Here is a 23,240-nt window from a genome sequence, read left to right on the forward strand (position 1 = left end):
TGTAAAATAGGGATGCCCACACCTGCCTGCATGGGCTTTTTTTTTTTTTTTTTTGAGATGGGGTTTTGCTATGTTGCCCAGGCTGGTCTTGAACTCCCGGGCTCAAGCAGTCCTCCAGTCCCAGTCTCTTGAGTAGCTGAGATTACAGGTACGCACCACCATGCCCAGCTTGTGTGGGGTTTCCCTTGAAGATCAGTCTCAAGGTTGCTGCTTGACCGGTGAGCAGCAGGATTCAGACCTAGATGTGTCTGACTCTGGGATCCTTTCACCTAACCCTGACGCTTTCCCAGCAAGCCTGGATGACCTGGCTTCCCTCCACCCTGTGCCCATGCCCTGCCCCTTTTCCATCTTGGAGTTTCTGAAGCCCCAGTGGGCTGTCCACTCTGTGCTTCTTTGGGTCACTTATGATGTCAGCCTCCCTCCCGGCCCACCCGCCAATCCCAGGCCACTGCTAATAGGGGTGTCTTTGGCAGGGGAACAAAGAGTGTTTTGGGGCTGCCAGGTGGCTGCTCTGAGTGCTCCAGTGTTGGCCAGAGTGGCTTGGCTTCCAGAAACTTCTTGCTGCCTCCTTGCAGGAGGAGGTCCTGGCCGTGCTAGGACTGTGAGCTGCTCCCCCTGAACCCCTGGCAGGAGCCAGACGCTGCTGTGCTGCCACGCTGGCTCTTCAGCCCCTGGACGGACGCCTTGGCTGGTCCCCGGGGCAGGCTCCTCCCAGGCGGCTGTATTCTCTTCTCTTCGGGGAAGCACAAGGCAGATGTTGTCGATTTAAATTGTTTCCTTATTAGACTCTCGCTCTCTGGCCTGGGCTGGGTTTCATCAGCCGGGAACTCTGATTGCATCACTTTGCCGCTCACTCCTCCAGGAACCAGGCCAAGGGCTGGGAGAGCAGGCAGGGTGGGAGTGAGCGTGGCTGAGGGAGGGGCAGACGGATGGCAGGCAAGGGACTTAAGTGATGGACTTAAGTGATGGGGCCCTGTTCTGGGGGACCAGCACTGTCAGGAACCCAGGAGCACAGCTGGAACCTGGAGTTCCACACGCCTGTCAGAGCGCTACTGTCTCTTAGCTGGGTGCCCAGCTCCCTGCATCAGAATCACCTGGGAGCTTGTTTAAAATGCCCTTTTAAGACCTGCAGCAGTGGCTCTCAACCAGGGTTGATTTGGCGATCTCTGGAGACATTTTCGGTTGTCACACCTGGGGCTGTGCTACTGGCAGGGTGCTGCTGAACATCCCGCAGTGCGCAGGACAGCCCCTCACAAAAAGAAACCCTGTCCTGCGGAGTCTGTGGTTCTGGCAGGGCTCACTGGGAATCTTCGTTTGTCATGAGCCAGTGGAATGTTTTTTGGTTTTTGGTTTTTGTTTTTTTTTTTTTTTTTTTTTGAGACAGTCTTGCTCTGTCACCCAGGCTGGAGTGCGATGGCGCAATCTTGGCTCACTGCAACCTCCGCCTCCCGGGTTCAAGAGATTCTCCTGCCTCAGCCTCGCAAGTAGCTGGGATTACAGGTGCCCACCACCACATCTGGCTAATTTTTGTATTTTTAGTAGAGGTGGGGTTTCATGTTTCACCGTGTTGTCCAGGCTGGTCCCGAACTCCTGACCTCAGGTGATCCACCCGCCTCAGCCTCCCAAAGTGCTGGGATTACAGGTGTGAGCCACCGCGCCTGGCTGCCAGGGATATTTTTATCTGAGAACCCCTGTCCTGCTGGACCTCACCCCTCTCTTTGCTTGTGAGTTTGAGCACCTGCCCCCCCAGGGCTTCGTGCTGGGCACCCAGTGGAGATGAGATGTGTGTCTCTGAGTACTGGAACTGGGAAGGCGAAGTGTTGAGAGTGGACGTGGGTCAGGCTGGAGCCCTGTCACAGAGGTTGGACTGCCCCAGTGATACCCGGATTCCTTTTTCCTGACTTTCTGCTGCTGTGAGGGTTGCCAGCCAGGCATGCACTTTTGCTCCAACTCTGAGGAGAGCCCCTGATGGGCCCATTTGACCCCTGTCTGTAGGAATCCTGTGAGCCTGGCAGCCTGAGGCCAGGAGGTGGCTCCCACAGCCCTACGGCACCTGGCCCCACGTCACCCTGGTGATGGAGACCTGGGGTTGTCAAGGCTCTGGGATCTTCTTGTTGCACCTACTGGGCAGTAATGCTGGATCAGGCTGGGGCCAGGTGCTGGGGATGTGGCAGCGAACTGACCTCGGGACCACAGAGGCAGAATTCTCTGCATCCTCCCTCTGTTGAGCAGTGGAGAGAGGTGCTGTGGGACCACAGAGTCACCCCAACAGCCCCATGTGATGGGCAGGTCATCCTTTTACAGATGAGGAAGTTGAGGCTCACCAAGATGGGGCTCCCCGAGTCACTTGGTGGCCTCTCCTCCTCACCAGCCTCATCCACCCCCCGGCTTTCCAGGGAGGCTCTTCCCGGGAGCCACCTCCCTCCTTCTGGGTCTTCCCTGTGCTGTTCCCACTGCCTGGGACCTCCTTCCCCCCAGGTCTTCACCCAGCTGACTGCCTGAGGTCCCGGCTCTGATGTCACTATCCAGGGAGGCTTCTCGGCCTCCTGCCCCCAGCCTGCTCTGTTCACCGCCCTTGTAGCTCCTTCTCCTTCCTGGGAGACTGGCGGTGACTGCAGTCATTCCTGTGTAATGGCCGTCTCCCCCTCTCAACCAGGGGCTCCTCCAGGAGGTTGCTCGCATTGTGTCCCGCACCCCGAGCCGGCACCACAGTCAGTCCTCGTGGATGCCTTGTGGAGGTCCTGGTCCGATTTGGGATACAGGTCTGTGTGTCTCCCCACACCACCTGGCGTGCTTCCTGGGATGGGTCAGAGGGTGGTCAGGTCACTGGGCAGCCTTCCCAGGGCTGGGAGAGCTCCTGGAGAGTTCTGCTGGGCCAAGGACACCAGCCTGGTGGGGTGTTCTGCTGTTTCCAGACAGCCCAGAAATAGCCAAATTCCACTGCTGGGATGGCCACAGTGGCTGTGGTGGGTGCAGGGCTTGTCCCGCCTTGCTGAGATTTACATGTCTAATTGTATATCTTAAAGCTAAAAATGAAACCCAGTCTCTGTAATTACCTGTTCCTGGCAGCGGGGAGCTGGGGAAGCACGCCCTGCAACCCCAGGCCCGGGAGGGCCGTTCATCACTGTCTCTTCCCAGGCGGGCGGCCAGCCCTGCCAGCAGGTCCCATGTACTGCATGGGGTGACTCCACTTGGTAACTTGGGAGGACCCAGGCCTTGAACCAGGTGGCTGAGGGTTCAGATCCCTTTTGCTTATAAGGAGCCTTCCTAACCCATACCCTTTTCTCATTTTCAATTTAAATTTCAATTATGGAAACAACTCTTGGACAGAAACGAAGAAAGAGTCTCTGATAACCCTTCCACCCCACCTTTGGTCAGACCTGCACTGAGCTCCCTGCCTGCCTTCTGGCCATTATCCCTTCATACCAGTGTGAATAAGCTGCTTGGCCAGGGAGCCTGAAGTCCAGGATTCTGGGTTAAAACAATCTCCTTCTCCGGACCTTGCTTCTATCATTTTAAAATTTCAGTTCTCTAGCCCAGACCTGGGCCACATTAGGGTAAGTAGGTGGTGGTGGGCAGTAAGGAGGGTCCGTGGTCCTATTTCTTTTTTCTTTTTTAATCAAGGTGGGGTCTTGTTATGTTGCCCAGGCTGGTCTCCAACCCCTGTCCTCAAGTGAGTCTCCTGTCTTAGCCTCCCAGAGTGCTGGGATTACAGGCATGAGTCACCATGCCTGGCCTGTTTTCTTAATAAACATCTTATTTATAATTTTTCTTCATAGGTGCTCATTTTAGTTTTTTTACACTTTCCTCTTTCTGAGACAGGCAGCTGGTTGTGCCTCTGGTCACTGGAGACATGTGTTGGGTACTGGCGTGCACAGCACCCAGCAGCCCAGGTCTGCCCTGTTAGCACTCGCAGGCCATGGAGGTCACAGCCGGCCCTGGTGGCACTCAGCTCTCAGGACCCTGGGCCCTCCCTCCAGGGTCTCATAGTACTGGGGTGGGGTCGTTCTGCAGAGTTGCATTTCCACCCTGGGCCACAATGCAGTCCCCAGGACTGCCGGGGATTGGGTTTCCTTTGGTCAGGTGTGCTTTAAGAAATGCTCACAACGGATACTTTCTGTTCAAGACGAAGGAAAAAAGGGGCACCATGCCCATCTTCATCCTTTCTTTTCTTCCCTACTCACCCCAATCTCCAGACACTCCAGTGGCCAGAGGTGGCCTTCATTTGCAATTTGATGTGGGCATCTCCTGTTTTCTGTGTGCTTGTGGACATTTACATATGTCACTTTAAAAAATTAAATAAAAATGGGGTCATGTAGATTCCCCTTCTGCATGTTCCCTTCCTGCAGGTCTGATGGGGCCGTCCCACCCTGCTGGGGAGCACAGCTTGCCCTCCCTCCCCTCCTTCTCTTCTGGCGTTGCCTGCTGGGTGCCATCGGAGCAGTCCTCATTACTTCCCACTTTTGCCCAACTTCTGCTGCTGTGACCAGTCGCATACACGTGGACACCGTGGGGACTGCCCCTCCATACAGCCCCTCTGTAAGCTTAGGACCAAGGCTGCCTCTCCAGTCTCCCTGGCCCACGCCTGCCCCGGCATCCTCCGCCCCAGCTACACTGGCCCCCAGCTCCTCCTCAAACGCGACAGACATTCCCACCCTGGGGCCTTTGCACTTGCTGTTCCTCGTGCCCGGATTGCTCTTCCCCCAGATATCTGTGGCCACTCGCTTCAGTCTTTGCTTAGATGTCACCTTCCCATGAAGACCTTCTCTGGCCCTCATTCTCTGGTGCCCCCGTTGTTGGGGCACTGTCTGTCTCCTTCCTTGGTTCCTTTTTCTCTGTTGCACCCCAGGCTAGCTGGTATGCATTTGCCTGGTTTTGTCTGTCTTCCACCCACTGCCAGAGTATAAGCCCCTTGAAGGCAGGGATTTCTGTCTTCTCTGTTTATTGCTTGTGTTCCCAGAGCCTTCAGCAGTGCCTGGCACCTGGTGGGGGCTTCATAAAAGGTTTCTGAATGGATCAAGGCTCTGAGATGTCCTCAGTCCTGACCTGGCCAGCTCCCAACCTGGGGCTCATGGCTGCCTGCCTGGCATCCTCATTCCCACCTCCCATCACAAGCATCCCTTACCCCACCCTGCCTGAGCCTGTGTTCATCTCCCCCCATGATCCCTGCCCCATGCATGGGACTTCATGCCACCTGCCTGGGGGTGCCCAGCTGCTTCCCACCAGAGGGGCCCCGGGGCTGAGGGGGAGGCAGTGTGGGCCCTGAGAGCAGCTGCATAGCTGTGTCCCATCTGTGACACAGGGTCTGGACGCAGATGGGGCTGGGGTCGAGACTAGCTCTGCTGTGACTTCAGATGAGTTACGCAGCATTTCTGAGCCTCACTTTCCTCATCTGTAAAGTGGGCTGTGGTAGCAGTCACCTTTCAGTGTTGAAGAGTTCTGGGCCGCACACAGTAGGCCCTCAGGAGGTGGCCGCTGCTGCTGTGTTTTTTTTTTTTACCCTTGCTGTGACCTCTGGCCGTGGGCCAGGGCGAGGCTGCTTGCCTCTTCCCGTGGGAGTGGTGGCTTCTAATAGGTGATTGTTCAGAGCCCTGTAGAAACAGGAGGGAGGCCCAGTGCTGACCCTGTGAGCTCTTCCTGTGGAGGGGGGAATGTGCCTGTTACCTGAGCTAGGAGGGTTCCAGGTGGCTTTCTCTGGCTTGGCCCTGGAACTGCAAGTGGGCCTTAGGCTTCCTGGCTGGCGTTCCCACAGCAAACTCTCAAAAGGAAAGGGAGAAAGCCCACAATTCACTGTGAGCTTTTGTTCCCAGACACTAATCCCAATTCCACTGGGTGTTTCAACATGCCCAGAGCACCGAGCTGCCTCCCCAGGCCTCCAGCAGCTGCTTCCAACCCTAGGTGAAGTGTGGGGAGCCATGGCCACTCCCCAGCCTTCCCCCTTTCAAGCTTGGGCCTCCTCTGGCTGCCTGGGAAGTGTCTCTGCTCTCTTTGCCCTTCCATTCTCCTCCTCTGTGGCTGTTCTCAGCCTCTGCCTAAGCCACAGTCCACCGGGGCAAGACAGAGCCGCTGTCAGAATCAGATGCAGTCTTCTCACACCCTTGAGGTCTAGCAGGACCTGCCCCTGCTCCTTCACCCATCTCATCCCCTCTGATCTCCCCCCAGCTCCTCTTCAGCCACTGTCCTCTGCACTAGTTTTCTACCTGCCAAGTGTGTTTCTGCCTCAGGGCCTCTGCACTTGCTGCTCCCTCACCTGGAGGGCTCTTCCCCTGTCTTTGCTCAGTCCCCACTTCAGTCCAAGCCTTGCTCAGATGTCACTGCCCTAAGGGCCATCCCTAACTCCCCACCTGAAGCAGCCACACCTCATCGCTACCTGCACTCCCCACTCACCTTCCCTGTGGTGTTCTCCATTTTTCTATTTATCTGACCTACCATGTATTTAACAGCTTTATTGAGATATAATTCACATACCACACAATACACCCATTTAAAGTGTACAGTTAAGTGGTTTTTAGTATACTCACAGTTGCACAACCATCATCACAACCAATTTTAGAACATTTTCATCACCCCAGAAAGAAATCCCAAACCCATTAGCAGTTACTCCTTTTCCCCTCAAGTCCCCTGTATTAGTCTGTTCTCGCACTGCCATAAAGAAATACCTAAGACTGGGTAATTTACAAAGGAAAGAAGTTTAATTGACTCACAGTCCCACATGGGTGCCGAGGCCTCAGGAAACTTAAAATCATGGCAGAAGGCGAAGGGGAAGCGAGGACCTTCTTCACATGGCAGCAGGAGACAGAAGCAGCAGCAAAGGGGAAAGAGCCCCTTATAAAACCATCAGATCTCATGAGAACTCACTCACTCATGTTAACAGCATCGGGGAAACCACCCCCATGATCCAATCACCTCCCCCCAGGTCCTTCCCTTGACATGTGGGGATCACAATTTGAGATGAGATTTGGGTGAGGACACAGAGCCAGACCATATCATCCTCCATCCCTGGCAGCCACCAATCTAGTTCCTGTCACTATGGATTTGCCTATTCTGGACATTTCATATAAATGAGATAATAAACTCTATAGTTCTTTTTGGCTGGCTGCTTTGATTTAGCTTCATGTTTTCAAGGTTAATCCCCAGTTAGAAGTGTATCATTTCTCTTTATTGCTGAATGATACACCATTGTATGCATAGAACACATTTTATTTGTCCATTTACCAGTTGATGGACATTTGGGTTGCCTTCACTTTTTGGTTATGAATAATTCTGTGATGTACATTTGTGTACAAGTTTTTGTGTGGACACATTTCATTTCTCTGGGATATATACCTAGGGGTGAAATTGCTGGGTCATATCATAACTCTATGTTTCACCTTTTGGGGAATTGCCATACTGTTTTCCAAAGGGGCTGCACCATTTTACATTCCTACCAGCAGTGTATGAGGGTTCCACTTTCTCCACATCTTTGCCTTTGATTCTAGCCATCCTAGTGGGTGTGAAGTAGTATCTCATTTTAGTTTTGATTTTCATTTCCCTAATAGCTAATGATGTTGAGCATCTTCCTGTGTGCTTGTTGACCACTTGTGTATGTTCTTTGGAGAAATGTCTATTTGGATCCTTTGCCCGTTTTTAATTGGATTTTTGTCTTTTTATTGAGTTGTGGGTGCTCTTTATATATTCTGGATACCAGTCCCTCATATATCTGATTTGCAAGTATTTTTTCTTATTTTGTGGTTTGTCTTTTCACTTTTTTGATGATGTCCTTTGGAGTGCAAAAGGTTTTTTGTTTGTTTTGTTTTTTCTTTTTTTTTTAAGATAAGGTTTCACTGTGTCACCCAGGCTGGGGTGCAGTGGTGTAATCATAGCTCACTGTAACCTCAAACTCTTAGGCTCAGGTCATCCTCTTGCCTCAACCTCCCAAGTAGCTGGGACTACAGGCATGCACCACCACTCCTGGCTAATTTTAAAATTTTCTGTAAAGATGGGGTCTTGTTGTGTTGCCCAGGCTGGTCTCAAACTTCTGGCCTCAAGTGATCCTCCCACCTTGGCCTCCGAAAGTGCTGGGATTACAGGTGTGAGCCACTGTGCCCCACTAAAAGTTTTTAATTTTGATGACATTCAATATATCTATATTTTTCTTTTATCACATGTACTTCTGGTATTATATCCAGGAAATAGTTGCCTAATCCAAGGTCATGAAGATTTACCCATATGCTTTTTTTCAACATTTTATAGTTTAGCTCTTACACTTAGATCTTTGATCCATTTTCAGTTAATTTTTGTATATAGCATGAGATAGCCCTGTGCACCACCCCCCTCACACACACACTTCATTCTCCTGCATCTTGATATCCAGTGTCCCAGAAACATTTGTTGAAAAGACTATTCTTTTTCCCACTGAATTATTTTGGCACTGTTGTCAAAAATCAATTGACCATAAAAGTGAAGGTTGGTTTCTTTTTTCTGAAACAGTCTCCCTCTGTCGCCCAGGCTGGAGTGCAGTAGTGCCGTCTTGGCTCACTGCAACCTCCGCCTCCTGGGTTCAAGTGAGTCTTGTGCCTCAGCCTCCCAAGTAGCTGGGATCACAGGCACATGCCATCATGCCTAGCTAATTTTTGTATTTTTAGTAGAGATGGGGTTTTGCCGTGTTGGCCAGGCTGGTCTCTAAGGTTTATTTCTAAACCTTTGTAAACTGGATAATCTCAGTTGTATTCCATTTGTGTCTGTCCTAATGCTAGGACCACCTTTTCTTGATTATTGTAACTTTGTAGATATTTTGAAATCAAAAGCGTGAATTTTTAAATGATGTTTTACTTTTTAAAGATTATGTTGACTATTCTGGTCCCTTGGATTTCCATGTAAAGTTTAGGATCAGCTTGTCAAAGTTCTGCCAAGAAGCCAGCGTGGGGCTTTGATAGGGATTGTGATGAATTTTAGAACTATTTGGGAGTATCATCTTAACAACATGTCTTCCGATCCATGAACATGGGATGTCTTTCCTAAATTTAATGTCTTTCAGCAATGTTTTGTAGTTTCTGGAGTATGTATTTTGTACTTTATTAAATTTATTCCTATGTATTTTTTTCTTTTTGATGCTATTGTATGTGGAATTGCTTTCTTCTTTTCACTGTGTTTGCCAATATATAGAAATAATTGATTTTTGTATATTGATCTTGTATCCTGCAACTTTTCTGAACTCATGCATTTTTATTTTTATTTTTATTTTGTTCTTTGTTTGTTTTGAGACAAGGTCTCACTCTGTTGCCCAGGCTGGAGTACAGTGGTTTGATCTTGGCTCACTGCAACTTCGGCCTCCTGGGTTGAAGAGATTCTCCCATCTAAACCTCCCGAGTAGCTGGAACTATAGCTACCTGACCTCAAGTGATCCATGCCCGCCTCGGCCTCCCAAAGTGCTAGGATTACATACATGAGCCACCACACCTGTAATCATGTATGAGGCCAGGCATTGTGGCCCATGCCTGTAATCCAGCACTTTGGGACGCCATGGCAGATGGATCACTTGAGGCCAGGAGTTCGAGACCAGCCTGGCCAACATGGCAAAACCTCATCTTTACTAAAAACACAAAAATTAGCCAGGTGTTGTGGTACATGCCTGTAATCCCAGCTACTTAGGAGGCTGAGGCACAAGAATCACTTGAACCCAGCAGGTGGAGGTTGCGGTGAGCCGAGATCGTGCCACTGCACTCCAGCCTGGGCCATAGAGTGAGACTCTGTCTCAAATAATAATAATAATAATAATGGCCAGGTGTGGTGGCTCACGCCTGTAATCCCAGCACTTTGGGAGGCCAAGGGGGGCAGATCACCTGAGGTCAGGAGTTCAAGACCAGCCCGGCCAACACAGTGAAACCCCGTCTCTACCAAAAATAGAAAAATTAGTCGAGCTTGGTGGTGGGCACCTGTAATCCCAGCCACTCAGGAGGCTGAGGCAGGAGAATTGCTTGAACCCGGGAGGCAGAGGTTGCAGTGAGCTGAGTTTATGCCCTTGCACTCCAGCCTGGGCAACGAGAGCGAAACTCCATCTCAAAAAAATAAATAAATAAAACAAAATAGTTTTTTAGTGGATTCCTTAAGGGTTCTCTGTATGAAAGACCAAGTCATCTGTTAATATAGTTTGAGTTCTTCCTTTCCACTACTAGGTATTTTTCTTATTTATTTGGTCTTCTTCTTTCTCCTCCCACCAGAATGTAAGCTGGTTACTGCCGTGGTTCGAGTGCCTAGAACAGGGCCTGGTACACACTGGTGCTCAGTTGTTTGATGATAAATGAATCATCATCAAGAATGAATGAATAAGTGGAGCCAGCATGACTAGGCTCAGGTGATGCCCCCAGCCTAGGGCCCCCACTCCTGTGGCACCTGCCTATAGGGATTAGATCTGTCCCGTCCTCCCGTCTTCAGCCCTGACCTTTCTGCTTGTCCCCAGTCTTGGTTGCAGAGGGTTGTTGGAGCTCACCCTCCTAACAAGCTAGGTGCATTCTGGTGACATCACAGAGCCTTCACCGGGCCAGGCACTTTGCAGGATTCATTTCACTCAGTGCTCCCACAACAGCGGCCACGACAGGGGCGGTGTGCCCTAGTGAGTGTGCAGGGTGTGGCCCAGGTCTGCCTGCCCTCTTGACCCTTGTCACCGCCTTGGCAGGAGCACAGGGTAAGCCTTGGTCACATCCTCAGAGTCTTGTGGAGCCTGGAGGGGGCTCCTCATAGAAAGTGAGGCTTAGGGGCTTTCATTGGCTAAGGAAACGGGACTCCCTCATTCATGCTGTTTTCTCTCTTTGGAACTGTCTCCTCCACCTGGCTACTCCCCAGGCTCATTCTATCCTGAGCTTGAATGTCACCTTCCCTGATTCATCTGTTCCCCCGCCCTCTCCTGGTGACACTGAGTCATCACTGGGTAAATACAGTCTGCAGTGGCTCATCCCAGCACCTGCTTGGCACTCAGAGACCTGGGCGGTGCCTCGGGGCAGAGCAGGGTACTACAGGCCCCACAACACCACAGGTTCTCCTCGCCAGGCTTTCCCGGGCTCCTGAGCCAAAGTGGCGACTGAGAGCCCTGACTCTGAAGTCATACAGTCCTGGGTTTAAATCCTGCTTTGCCAATCACTGGGGATATGAGCTCGAGTGGCGGGTAGGGTGGCCTTCTTTTGGAGTTTCAGTGCCCTCAGCAGTAGAAGGGGTGGCATAGAGCCCACCTTGCAAGGCTGCCATGCAAAGCAAACCTGGCGATGCTCAGGGGAGGCTTGGCTGCGGCCCTCTCCGACCCTCTGCCCCGAGGCCTCGATCTGGCAGTTAACCCACTCTCCTCGGGTCACTTCCTTAGCTGTCCCCTTGGCGGTTGTGCTTAGGTGGGATGAGCTGGAGATAACGTCTCTCACACTGTCTCCTCCCTTCCCTGGCCGCCCCTTCCTGAGCACGGGCTCTGCCAGGCAGGCTGTATGGAGATGGGGAGCTGCTCGGGGATGCGGAGCTCGGTTCTGCCACGTGCCGCTGCCACCCCCAGATCCTGCCAAGGCCCCCGCAGCAGTTGGGAGGGGCTTGGATGAGCTGCTGCCACTGGCTCCCACTCACTCCCAGGGCACAAAGCATCTCTCCAGTAAAGGGGTGCTGAATTTTTCAGCATGGTCATGCTCTCCAACTCAGGAGGAACCGGGGGGCTAGAAGACCAGAGCCCTCTGCTTAGTGTTGGTGAAGCTGAAGCCCCCAGGTCGCTGTCTCCGCACCCAGAGTCCAACTGCTTGGGTTAATCCCCATTCTGCTCTTACCTGTGGTGGGCCTCAGGTGAGGGTCTTAGCCTCCGGGCCCCCGGTTTCTTTGACTGGGGATTGAGCTGATGATGTGGCTGCTCCATACAGAGGTTGGAAAGGTTTGGCATGACCACCTTTCTCTGGCACTTGGAGCAGGCTCCAGGGCCTGCTGGCTCTTGTGAAGTTCTTTGAACAGTGCCTGGCACATGGGAAGCACTGTGTGGGTATCAGCTGTTGTTACTATTGCCATTGTTGTTATTAGTGATGAAGAAGGCAGCTCTGGAGTCAGGAGGAACCAGGCTTCGGGCCCAGCTCAGCTATCTACTGGCTGGGAGGTGTGGGGCAGCTTGCCTAGCCTCGGTCTCTTCATCTTTGAAATGGGCTGAGTAGTCCAGCCTAAGACTATTGTGAGGGTCATGAGGCAGTTGGCAGAGCCTGGCTTTGGAGGAGGTAATGGCAGTGCAGGGAACTGCCCAAGGTCTAAGAGCAAGGTGGCGGGAGCAGCACTGGGTACAGAGGGAGGCTCTGCAGGTTGCCAGGCTTCCTGGGGAGGGACAGCTGCCCTAGCTCACCTCACCCCTGCCTTGTGTTTGTCTCATTTTTATTACGTTTTCACTGTTGTTTTTACAACAACTACACGAGTACATTCTTGTGGTGAAAACACAGCTATTTTGTGACACAGAGTGAAAGTGGAGCTTCCCACCGCCTCAGTCCCAATGGGGAGTGCCATGTCCCTGGTACCACATGGAGTCCCCTGGCGCGGATGTGTGTGCCTGTGCTCACCTGTCGCCTCTGGCCCACAGGGAGGAGGTACAGGAGAACTGCGTGCGGTGGCGAAAGAGGTTCACCTTCGTGTGTAAGATGAGTGCTAACCCGGCCACCGGCCTGCTGGACCCCTGTGTCTTCCGCGTGTCTGTGCGCAAGGTGAGGCCAAGGGCGCATGTGGGGCTGCTGGGCTGGGCTATAGGCCCCTCCCCTCATGAGTCCGCACCCCCAGCTGAAAATGGGGTGAGTTGCTCTGCCCGTTGCCCTCCTCCCCTCAGATCTGGGGGGATTGCGGGAGATGCATGAGGTCCCTGGGATTCCTCAGTCAACTTGCTGCTCGTGTCTCCCTCCCTGTGCAGGAGCTGAAAGGCGGGAAGGCTTATTCCAAGGTAAGAGGGGCTGTGTGAAGGGGCAGTGGGATGGGATGGGGGGTGGCATGGGACAGGCACAAGGGAAGCCTCCAGCCCCTTTTCTGCCACAAGCAAGAGACACTCAGCCCTACCTGAGATGTGTTATTTTTTAGAAATATCTTTATTGATGGTCTTTGCACTCAATATAAAGGCAGCATATGGTTGTTGCAATATAAATGGTACAGAAGTTCACAGAGCAAAAGGTCCAGTTTCTGTCCCCTTTCCTCTCTCCAGGCCTCTTTCTGGGACCCCATTATTGGGATAGATTAAGACCTTTCCAGACCTTGTAAGAAGAAAAAAAGGAAATATACCATACAAAGAGAGCAGCAAATAAAATGTATGTGTGTGGTTTAAAGAAATGCAAAATGAGCACCCTCTGTGTGTACTGAAGTGCATGCAAACAATATGATTTTTTTTTTTCCTCTGGAGACAGAGTCTTGCTCTGTTGCCCAGGCTGGAGTGCAATGGCACAATCTTCGCTCACTGCAACCTTCCCCTCCTAGGTTCAAGCAATTCTCCTCCCTCAGCCTCCCGAGTACGGCTGGGCATGGTGGCTCACGCCTATAATCCTGGCACTTTGGGAGACTGAGGCAAGCGAATTGCCTGAGCTCAGGAGTTCAAGACCAGCTTTGGCAATACGACAAAACCCCGTCTCTACTACAGATACAAAAAAAATTAACCAGGTGTGGTGGTGCATGCCTGTAATCCCAGCTACTCGGGAGGCTGGGGCACAAGAATTGCTTGCACCCGGGAGGGTGGAGGTTACAGAGAGCCGAGATTGCGCCACTGCACTCCAGCCTGGGTGACAGAGCGAGACTCTGCCTCCAGATAAATAAATAAATAAACAGATTTGCAGCTTGGTTTTTTACTTAATCCATTCTGGGCATCTTTTTGTGTTATCACAAATTTCCATGTGCTTTCTAATGGCAGCAGTGTCCCGTGGCATGGCTGGCGATGGTTGACTCAGCCAGCCCTGCTGCTGGACATGTGCGTTGTTACCAGGGTTTCACTGTACCCACAGACAGTTCAGCCCTACATAGTATTAAGAGCTTTTCTACTGGGCAAAGAGGGAGAAGACAGCTCTGGCTTTGAATAAGCCTGCTCTGCCTTCCATCCCTCTTCTCCATGGTGGACTCTTGGCCTCCCCTCCTCAGCTCCTGAGGCTTAGCCCAGTGGCAGGAGGGTGGGCTTCATCAGCCGGGAGGGGAAATGCCTTCGCCTCACCTCTCACCCGAGGGAGGTGCTATACAGGGCGCAGCCCTTCCCACTGACCGGAGCTCAGGAACTCAGCCCGCTGGGCCGTGCACTCTGCCCTGGCCCGGGGCGCTGACGTCCCTCTCCAGAAGCAGAGGACAGTATGGCTAGAACCGGGCTGTGGAGGGTGCTGTCACAGTGGAAATTTCTCTGATTCACACGGGTGAGGACAGCTGTGCAGCCAGGAAAGGAATTACCAGCAAACACCTGGGAGCATCTCACCTCCACTGGCAAACATTTACCAGGCACCCAGCACGTGGCAGGCACTGCCAGGCCCCTTCCCTTCTGTTCTGTAATTGAACTCCCACTGCAGGCTTTACTCCCATTATACAGAGGAGGAAACTGAGGCCCTGAGAAGTGGCTGGACGTGGTGCTGATCAGGCCTAGTTTCAGTCCTGTCTCTGTTGGGTTAGCTGTTTGGCCCTGGGCAAGCTTCTTCCCCTCCCTGAACTTAGTTTTCTTTTCTTTTCTTTTCTTTTTTTTTTTTGAGATGGAGTCTCGCTGTCGCCCAGGCTGGAGTGCAGTGGCACGATCTCGGCTCACTGCAAGCTCCGCCTCCCGGGTTCACGCCATTCTCCTGCCTCAGCCTCCTGAGTAGCTGGGACTACAGGTGCCCGCCACCTCACCCGGCTAATTTTTTTTGTATTTTTAGTAGAGACGGGGTTTCACCGTGTTCGCCAGGATGGTCTCGGTCTCCTGACCTCGTGATCCGCCTGCCTTGGCCTCCCAAAGTGCTGGGATTACAGGCGTGCCACCACGCCCGGCCTCTGTGAACTTAGTTTTCTCATCTATAAAATGGGGATCACTCTTGAGTCCATGGCGGGGCTAGGATCTGAATCCAATTCCCTGATTCTGGAGTGTGTGCCCTGAACACTGCAGTAGAGACTTGCAGGCAGCAGTTACTTGACACTCATCCCTGATTGGTTCGGTTGGGTTCAAACGTTGGTTCAAACATTTCGTTATCTGTCTCTTCTGAGCCTGTTGTATCTGGAGCAGAGCTGGGCAGGAGGTGGTAAGCAGAGGCTCTGGGGCCTCCTAGACCCTTTGCAGAGGGAACCGGAGATGTCTTCCAAGTCCCCAAGTCTGGCACCACCTCGTCTCAATCTCACTTTCCCCTCCAGGTCTAGCAGACTTGGCCTCCATCCACAGGGCCTTCTTAGTGCATGCCCTCTTCACACTTACTCCCACTTCCCTCCCCATCCCTCGATCCTCTGTCCAGAGTTCCCAAGGGCCTGTTCAGACCCTGAACTCTGCCCAGCAGCCCCTCACTCTGGCCTCTACCAGGGCGCCTTCCCTGGGGCTCCTGCTCATCCTGCAGTGCCCCTCCCCTCCCAACCCCTGTGGCGGTGTCCCATCACTTTCCCCAGCACCCACTTCTCACAGGCCTTCCCTCCTCCCCTGCCTGCTGACCCGGCAGCTCCCGACAGCACGGCCTTGTTTCCCAGGGAACAATGCATCTGTGTCACGGACAACAATGTCCTTTCATGTCAGGCGCACTGGCCCCGGTGCACGCCGGGATGTGGCACAAAGGGTGCTTTGTGCAGCTCAGGGATGTGAGCTCCTGGCTTTGCCATGTTGGTGCTGCCGACCCGGGGCCTCTGTCCTTGGGTCCCAGTTATGCAACAGTCAGTCGAGGCTGTGGGGCTGGCCCAGGGGCTTTGTCTGTCTCCCTCCCCAACTTTTGCCAAGTTACCCTTCTGGGCTTCCGCCAGCCAGGAGCCCACACTCCCTCAGCCCTCCCACACGCTCCTCTCACCTCCTAGCTGGGCTTCGCTGACTTGAACCTGGCCGAGTTTGCGGGCTCGGGCTCCACGGTGCGCTGCTGCCTGCTCGAGGGATATGACACGAAGAACACTCGCCAGGACAACTCCATCCTTAAGGTACCAGGGATCCTGCCACCTCTGCCACCCTGATCACGGGATGGGGACAAACCAGGCTGCTCATCAGAATCCTCTGGAGGAGGGTTGTTAAAAATACAGGCCTTACCTGAATAGGTAGACATCGGGAAGGGGCGAGCCCTGGAATCAGGAAACCACTATCAGAGGGAGGCCTGGCTCCGCTGTTGGCCTCAGTTTCCCCATCAAGTTCAGGGAGGGGGCCCTGACAGTCTCCAGGGTTTGGCAAGCACCTGCAGTGGGTTCACGTCATGCTGACTGCATGCCCTCTCTTCTCTTGTGGTCCCCTGACAGCAGCCCCATGAGCTGTGGTATCTTTGATTAGTCCCAGCTTCAAATGGGAGGGAGTTAAGGCACAGACGTTAAGTCATTTGCCTGAAGTCACAGACAGAGCTGGCACCTGACCACCAGCCAGTTGACTTCTTGGCCCAGCTCCTAACTCTTCCCCAAGTGACACGTGGTAGCCTGGCCCCCAGTGGATTATCAGTGAAAATGATGGCTGCTGAGGGCCCCGGGGGCAGGTTTCCAGTGGACAGGGCAGCCCCACCCCCAGGCAGCTGCCTCGTTGGCCTTTTGGGAACAGAAATGTCTGGGTGTCCCTCACCAGCACACCTCTCTTCCTCTGTTTCCACACCTTTCACCTGGCCGGGAAAACAGGCTGTCCTAACAGCGCCTCTGCAAGGGGACCCAGGGAGAGCCTATGGTATCTGGAGCAGAGCTGGGCAGGAGGTGGTGAGCAGGGGCTCTGGGGCCTCCTAGACCCTTTGCAGAGGGAACCGGAGATGCCAGAAAGGGTCCAGGCTGATTGTCTTGGGAGCTGGAGCCTTTCAGCCTCAGTCAGGCTGAAAAGCACAGGCACAGTAGCCCTGTGCACCTCAGGCCAGATCAAGGGAGCCTGGGGGCCAGGTAGCCTTGGGTTCAAGGGAAGCTCCCCCACATCCTGTCTGCAAGGTCTTGGGAGTCACTTCCCCTCTCTGAGTCTTGGTTCCCTCATCAACAGCCTTGGGCTAGCTAGGATGCTTTCATGGCCGAGTGAATAAGCCATAGAAAGCCTCAACCTAGTGGTCACCCTTTCTTTCTTTTTTTTTTTTTTTTTTTTTTTTTTTTGAGACAGAGTCTCGCTGTCACCCAGGCTGGAGTGCAGTGGCACAATCTCAGCTCACTGCAAGCTCCACCTCCCAGGTTCATGCCATTCTCTTGCCTCAGCCTCCCGAGTAGCTGGGACTACAGGTGCCCGCCACCACGCCCGGCTAATTTTTGTATTTTTAGTAGAGATGGGGTTTCACCATGTTAGCCAGGATGGTCTCGAGCCCCTGACCTCGTGATCCGCCCGCCTTGGCCTCCCAAAGTGCTGGGATTACAGGCGTGAGCCATGGCACCCGGCCGAAAGCCTCAACGGAGTGGTCACCCTTTCATAAGTGGTGACCTCAGGATCTGTGCTCCTCTTTTCCACCTGCTCATCCTCTGCCTGTCACTCCATCTCAGCCTAGATTTTAGGGCCCAAATCTTGCCACATTTGGGCTGTTGTTAGTTTGCAATGGCTTCATGCTTTTTCATCAGACTTTCACCAAACCCTGCCCACCACCTGCTGTGCCAGGCCCCATGAGCCCTCTTCCCTCTCCTGCCTGCTGGGTTGAGCTCTGTGGTCCTTACACAGGGCCGGGGGTGAGTGTGTGGCTTCACCATGGAGAAGCTCATCATCTAGGCCTGTAGCTGATGGCAGTCCACTCACTCTGCCAGGCACAGGGCTGAGCCCAGGCCTCACCTTGCTATGCCCTCCCCTCTGGTCTGCCAGGCAGGCCTTGGTTCCATCTCTGTCCTCCACACAGGGAAACTGGGCTCAGAGAGGTTAGTGGCTTTGCCAGAGCCCCCAAGCCAGGAGGGGGCAGAGAGACAGGATTGGAATCCAAGCCCTTCTGAGGCCAGAGCCGAAAGGCTGCAGGGGGCCCTGCGCCTGGGCGGGCTGTGGGTGGCCAGGGCATAGCTGATTGCTCCCCTCGCCACAGGTCACCATTGGTATGTTCCTGCTCTCTGGAGATCCCTGCTTCAAGACGTGAGTGCTGGCACAGGCCTAGGGAGCGGATGGGAGCCCAGTCCTGGGCACTAGGGGTGGAGGAACAGGGACTCTGGGTGTCCCCTGTTTTCGTCTGGTCCTGAAGCAGGGCACCCTAGTCACACCTGTCTGTCTTCCCAAGGCCACCATCTACTGCCAAGTCCATCTCCATCCCAGGCCAGGATTCCTCCCTGCAGCTGACGTGTAAGGGTGGTGGGACCAGCAGTGGGGGCAGCAGCACCAACTCCCTGACTGGGTCCCGGCCCCCCAAGGCCCGGCCCACTATTCTCAGCTCAGGTACAGTTCCTCATCTGTCCGCCCCTCCCCTGCTAGCGGCCCGAGGGGTTTACCTCCATGTCATGCCCAGGTCCCCAGGGAGACGCTGACTGAGGGGAGAGTGATGGTGGGAGGGTGTTTGCATGCTCCTGCTGGGCTGATGAGATCTGATCACCTTGCGTGCTGGCTGTGGTGCTGGGCCCTGAGATCACAGCTGTGCCCTGGACTGAGACTGATGTGGCCTCCCCATCCTCATGGCCCTGCAGTCTAGCAGAAGAAACAGGCCTCAATCAAGCCATAGATAAATGCATGTCTACCTGCAAACAGGATAAAAGCTGGGGAAGACAGGCCCAGAAGGTGGGATCCATCCGGGGCCAGGGAAGGCTTCCCTGAGGATGTGGTATCTGAGCTGCATTCAGGGGGTGAGGCACAGTATACCTGGCAGAGGGACGTGCTGGGAGCTCTTGCTCTCCCACATACTCTATGACTTTGACTGGCCAGTTTGCGTCTCTCTGTCTCAGTGTTCTTTGGAAAATGGGATTGGTAATAGCAATTACATCCCAGGTCACTTTGGGGATTAACTGTCCACATGTGGGCACCTGCCCAGCACATGGTAAGCACTCAGTGGGCACTCTGTTTTTTGTTTATGTTTTTTTAGACAGAGTCTTGCTCTGTCGCTAGGCTGGAGTGCAGTGGCGCAATCTCACCTCACTGCAACCTCTGCCTCCCAGGTTCAAGCATTTCTCCTGCCTCAGCCTCCCGAGTAGCTGGGACTACAGGCGAGCGCCACCATGCCCAGATAAACTTTTTTTTTTTTTTTTTTTTTGTATTTTTAGTAGAGACAGGATTTCACCATATCAGCCAGGATGGTTGCCAGGATGGTCTCAGTCTCCTGACCTCGTGATCTGTCTGCCTTGGCTTCCCAAAGTGCTGGGATTACAGGCGTGAGCCACCGCGCCCGGCCGGGCACTCTGTTTTTATTAAATTATCACTGGTACTAATGTTATGAAAAATGTGAACGAGCCCCAACCCCCAGAGGAGATGGTGTGGCAATTAGGAGGAGGGGGTGTTGCCAGGACAGGAGGCTCTGGCCTGCCCCCAAGTGTTTGCTGGGCCCCCTCAACCCTAAGCAGGGCCCCCAGAGGTATGAGCCTTGGACCGCCTCCAGGCTGATTAGTGAACAAGGTGTCACGTGACAACCCTGATTTGTCCCACAGAATCAGTTAGAGCACAGGCCTCGTGTGGCCCAGCAGATGCTTGCCGAGTGATTCTGCCTCTGGGAACTGAGAGCAGTGAGGGACCCTCTGACCTCAAGGGCCCAGCTTTCCTCCACTCCCTTTTCCACTGCAGACCCAGCCAGCTGAGGCCCAGAACAGAAAGCTGGGGGCTTCCCAGCACAATTACTCTCTCCAGCCCCTGGATGGGGTTCCCCAGAAGAGAGATGTGTCTGGGGACTAGGCCACCCCAGCGCAGGTGGTGCCTTCGTGTGAAGTAGAAGAGGCCCCTCCCCCAGGCAGGGTGGGACTTGAGAGCCCACTTGCCTCTGGATCTGGCCTCCCCCCATATGCAGAGAACCTGTTGGGGACTTGAAAAGCCACATAGTTATGGATGGGCACACAGGCCAGCCTGGGGTGTCACAGGCCAGCCTGGGGTGTGTTGGGCGGGAAGGCAGGTGGATACTCAGAGCCCTGGGTAGGTCCCACCTAGTCCCTTTTGCCTCCTGCTGGGGAGTGCCAGGAAAGTCTGTTTTGAAGTTGGGCTTATGGGTGACTTGGGACAGGACTGTGGGCCTGTCCCTTTGGGCCAGACTGCTCGCCCTCACCGTGTCCCTTCCACTCCAACTCCGCTGACCCAGGCCCCTTCCAGCCTCGGGGCCTCTGCCGATGCTGTTCTCTGTGCCTGGAAAGCCGTTGCCCTCTTGAGGCCTTAGCTGGCTCCCTCCAGCAATGTGTCCTGGAGGTCTGCCATTAAGGCCATCTCCTTGGAGAAGCCTCCTCTGTCCCCAGACTGGGCCAGACCCCCAGTAAGCACTGCTCCCTGCTGTGCACCTCTCACTGCGGTTGTGGGTAGTGGAGGCAGTTTTTGTTCAGCGTTCTGTTCTTCTTCCTCGCTGACCTGTGGTGGGCACCCCACCCAAGTGTGCCCTCTGTGGAATGAAGGGACCTGGGTTCGGAGGGTGACCTATGGCTCAGGCTGGTTGCTGCTCCTCTGAACCTGTTTTTCAGTCTGTTAAATGGCGCCCTGCCATGGGAGGCTCTGTGAGGGCACGTTGTGAAGGGCGACAGTGAGCAGCACTGGGTGACCCCTGTCACCTCACCCCCTGCCCCTTCCTGCCTTCCAGGGCTGCCAGAGGAACCCGACCAGAACCTGTCCAGCCCTGAGGAGGTGTTCCACTCTGGCCACTCCCGCAACTCCAGCTATGCCAGCCAGCAGTCCAAGATCTCCGGTGAGTGGCTGCCTGGCCCTGCCCCTGTGGCCTCCTCCTTCCTCAGGATCCCCCATTGTGATGCTCCCCTGCATCGCCCCTGACAGGCTACAGCACAGAGCACTCGCGCTCCTCCAGCCTCTCAGACCTGACACACCGCCGCAACACGTCCACCAGCAGCAGCGCCTCTGGGGGCCTTGGCATGACCGTGGAGGGCCCTGAGGGCAGTGAGCGGGAGCACCGGCCCCCGGAGAAGCCGCCGCGGCCACCCCGGCCCCTGCATCTGTCCGATCGCTCTTTCAGGTGAGGCCTACTGCTTGGTGCCCCCTGGAGAACAGACCTCTCCCGGTGGTGCCTTGAACCTCCGCTTCTTTACCTGTAACACAGGGACCGTAAGGTCCCCACCTCAGAGGGTTGGGTGGTGACGATTCCACTAGCTGATGGCCCTGAAGGGTGCAGCCATGCCCGGCGTGCAGCAGGTTCTGTTCATGGCTGCTCTTGCGGTTTTGTGGATCAGACAAGAGCACGATCTGCTAGGTGGCCTTAGGAAGCTGACTTACCTGCTCATTGCCTGGCATCCTCGTCTATAAAACCGGCTCATGATGGCAGCTGCACCCTATTGTGCATGTGAGGTTTCAGTGAAGTACAGCACGGAGCGCACAGGGACATTCTGAGCGCCGCTGCAGCTGACTGGCATTATTGTCGTCGTTCTGTGCTTGTACCTGTTACTGCCCTGACCGTTGTGACTTGTCCTCCCACGACCTGACCCAGGCGGAAGAAGGACTCGGTGGAGAGCCACCCGACCTGGGTGGACGACACGCGGATCGATGCGGATGCCATCGTGGAGAAGATCGTGCAGAGCCAGGACTTCACAGACGGCAGCAACACCGAGGGTAAGCCGTGCCGGGCTGGTGGGGGCGAGGCCACCTGCTCCAAGGGCTGGCCCTGCCGCGCTCAGCCTCCATCCTCCCCTGTGTCCCCACAGACAGCAACCTCCGGCTGTTCGTGAGCCGCGATGGCTCTGCCACGCTGAGCGGCATCCAGCTTGCCACCAGGTAGGGCAGGCTTAGGGAGGGGTCGTTGGGGCGGCTGGGGCTTGGGGGTGAGAGCAGAGTCCCCACAGTCCACTCACCTGGCCTTGAACGCCAAATCTTGTCGCCACAGTGTGACCCTGGGCCTGTCATGTCTCTGAACCTCCCTTTCCCCATCTGTCAGGCGGTGTGGACACCACCACCTCACCTGGGAGCCTGGGGCAGTGAGGGCACGGACAGGTTCGGTGGTCACCTGTCACGGTTCACAAGGTCACCTCTAGCAATGCCTGGTGCAGGGCTCAGCACATGGCAGGGGCCTCACACGCATTTATTTAGAACCCTCCCTTCCACTTCCTCCCAGCTCCAGGGACTCGGGAAGAATGGTGGTGGTGATGCCTCATGGGTTTACTGAACAAATCTTTCCCTAGCACCAGCTAGGCACTAGGCCCTGAGCGAAGGCCTGGTTCAATGCAGGCTGCTGCCTACACAGCATCCACAGATGGCGGGGGTAGATGGGACCAAAGTTGCGGGAACGACAGTTTATAGAGTGCTGCGTCACAGACATTCATTTGGAGCATGTTGACTATGTGCCTGGCTCTCCATGTGCTTTGGCTAACTGAATGAATGAGCGAGTGAGCGAATGAGCTTCCCACGGGCGGGCTGCTGAGGGCAGGTGGGGAGCCCGCCTAACATCCACATCTCCAGGGAAGAGGCGTGGCCAGGCCGCTGCGCAGAGGCTACCCTCTCACGCTGCTCTGCTGACTCCTGCTGGCCACGGCCTGGAATGGCAGCCATCACCTCCCAGTAGCCTCCTGGGCTGCTCTGGGGTGGGGGTGAGGGGGCGGTGAGCAAGAAGGAAACTGAGGGGCTGGCTTCCTTACGGGTTTGTAAACACACCCCTCCCTGGCCCCCTCTGAAAATGAGGGAGCATCTTGGGGAAAGAAACCAATCTGGTTGGGAGCGAGATCACAGCAGAGCTACATGCTGAGCCCCGAGAGTCCCCGACTCCAGGGCTGGGCCTGGGCTCGGCAGGGAAAGGAGCTGACCAGGTTTCCTGACTTCCCACTGCCCTCTTGGTCACCCTCACATCCCTCTGAGCCTCAGTTTCTTCACCTGTCAAGTGGGGCAGGATGCAGTGACTCCCTGCCGAGGTGACCGTGAGGATGGGGTGGCACAGCCAGACGTGCCCGGAAGGGCTCTGCAGGCCCCACAGACTCTGATGCTTACTATCTGTGTCACTGTGGGCAAGGGACTTACCATCGCTGGGGCACAGTTTTAGCCCCTTTGCAACACAGGGCTGGTTAACAGTACCTGCTTGTGAAACACCTCCAGAGGCCTGGTCCAGTGAAGCGCTCAGGAAATGGGGTATCGAGGG

The 23,240-nt window shown here is 54.5% G+C and overlaps 1 protein-coding gene across 4 annotated transcripts in view; it reads left to right on the plus strand.

Annotated features, from left to right (window-relative positions):
• Window positions 1–23,240, plus strand: part of EEIG1 (estrogen-induced osteoclastogenesis regulator 1) — a 40,414-nt gene that overhangs the window by 14,486 nt on the left and 2,688 nt on the right. For 2 of the 4 annotated variants that reach the window (XM_063788222.1, XM_063788224.1), the window contains exons 2-11: window positions 10,200–10,333; window positions 12,560–12,680; window positions 12,881–12,910; window positions 15,949–16,065; window positions 18,087–18,133; window positions 18,276–18,430; window positions 20,751–20,855; window positions 20,942–21,137; window positions 21,606–21,727; window positions 21,820–21,889. In XM_063788222.1, the coding sequence (XP_063644292.1) occupies window positions 10,320–10,333; window positions 12,560–12,680; window positions 12,881–12,910; window positions 15,949–16,065; window positions 18,087–18,133; window positions 18,276–18,430; window positions 20,751–20,855; window positions 20,942–21,137; window positions 21,606–21,727; window positions 21,820–21,889 (977 nt within the window). In that variant the 5' untranslated portion in view covers window positions 10,200–10,319. Of the gene's footprint in view, window positions 1–2,577; window positions 2,763–3,330; window positions 3,558–10,199; window positions 10,334–12,559; window positions 12,681–12,880; window positions 12,911–15,948; window positions 16,066–18,086; window positions 18,134–18,275; window positions 18,431–20,750; window positions 20,856–20,941; window positions 21,138–21,605; window positions 21,728–21,819; window positions 21,890–23,240 lie in introns of those variants that run through there. The other 2 variants (XM_063788223.1, XM_016961740.3) reach the window with 2 other exon arrangements.

Source organism: Pan troglodytes, chromosome 11, assembly GCF_028858775.2.
Source record: "Pan troglodytes isolate AG18354 chromosome 11, NHGRI_mPanTro3-v2.0_pri, whole genome shotgun sequence".
In the NCBI taxonomy this organism is placed as follows: domain Eukaryota; kingdom Metazoa; phylum Chordata; class Mammalia; order Primates; family Hominidae; genus Pan; species Pan troglodytes.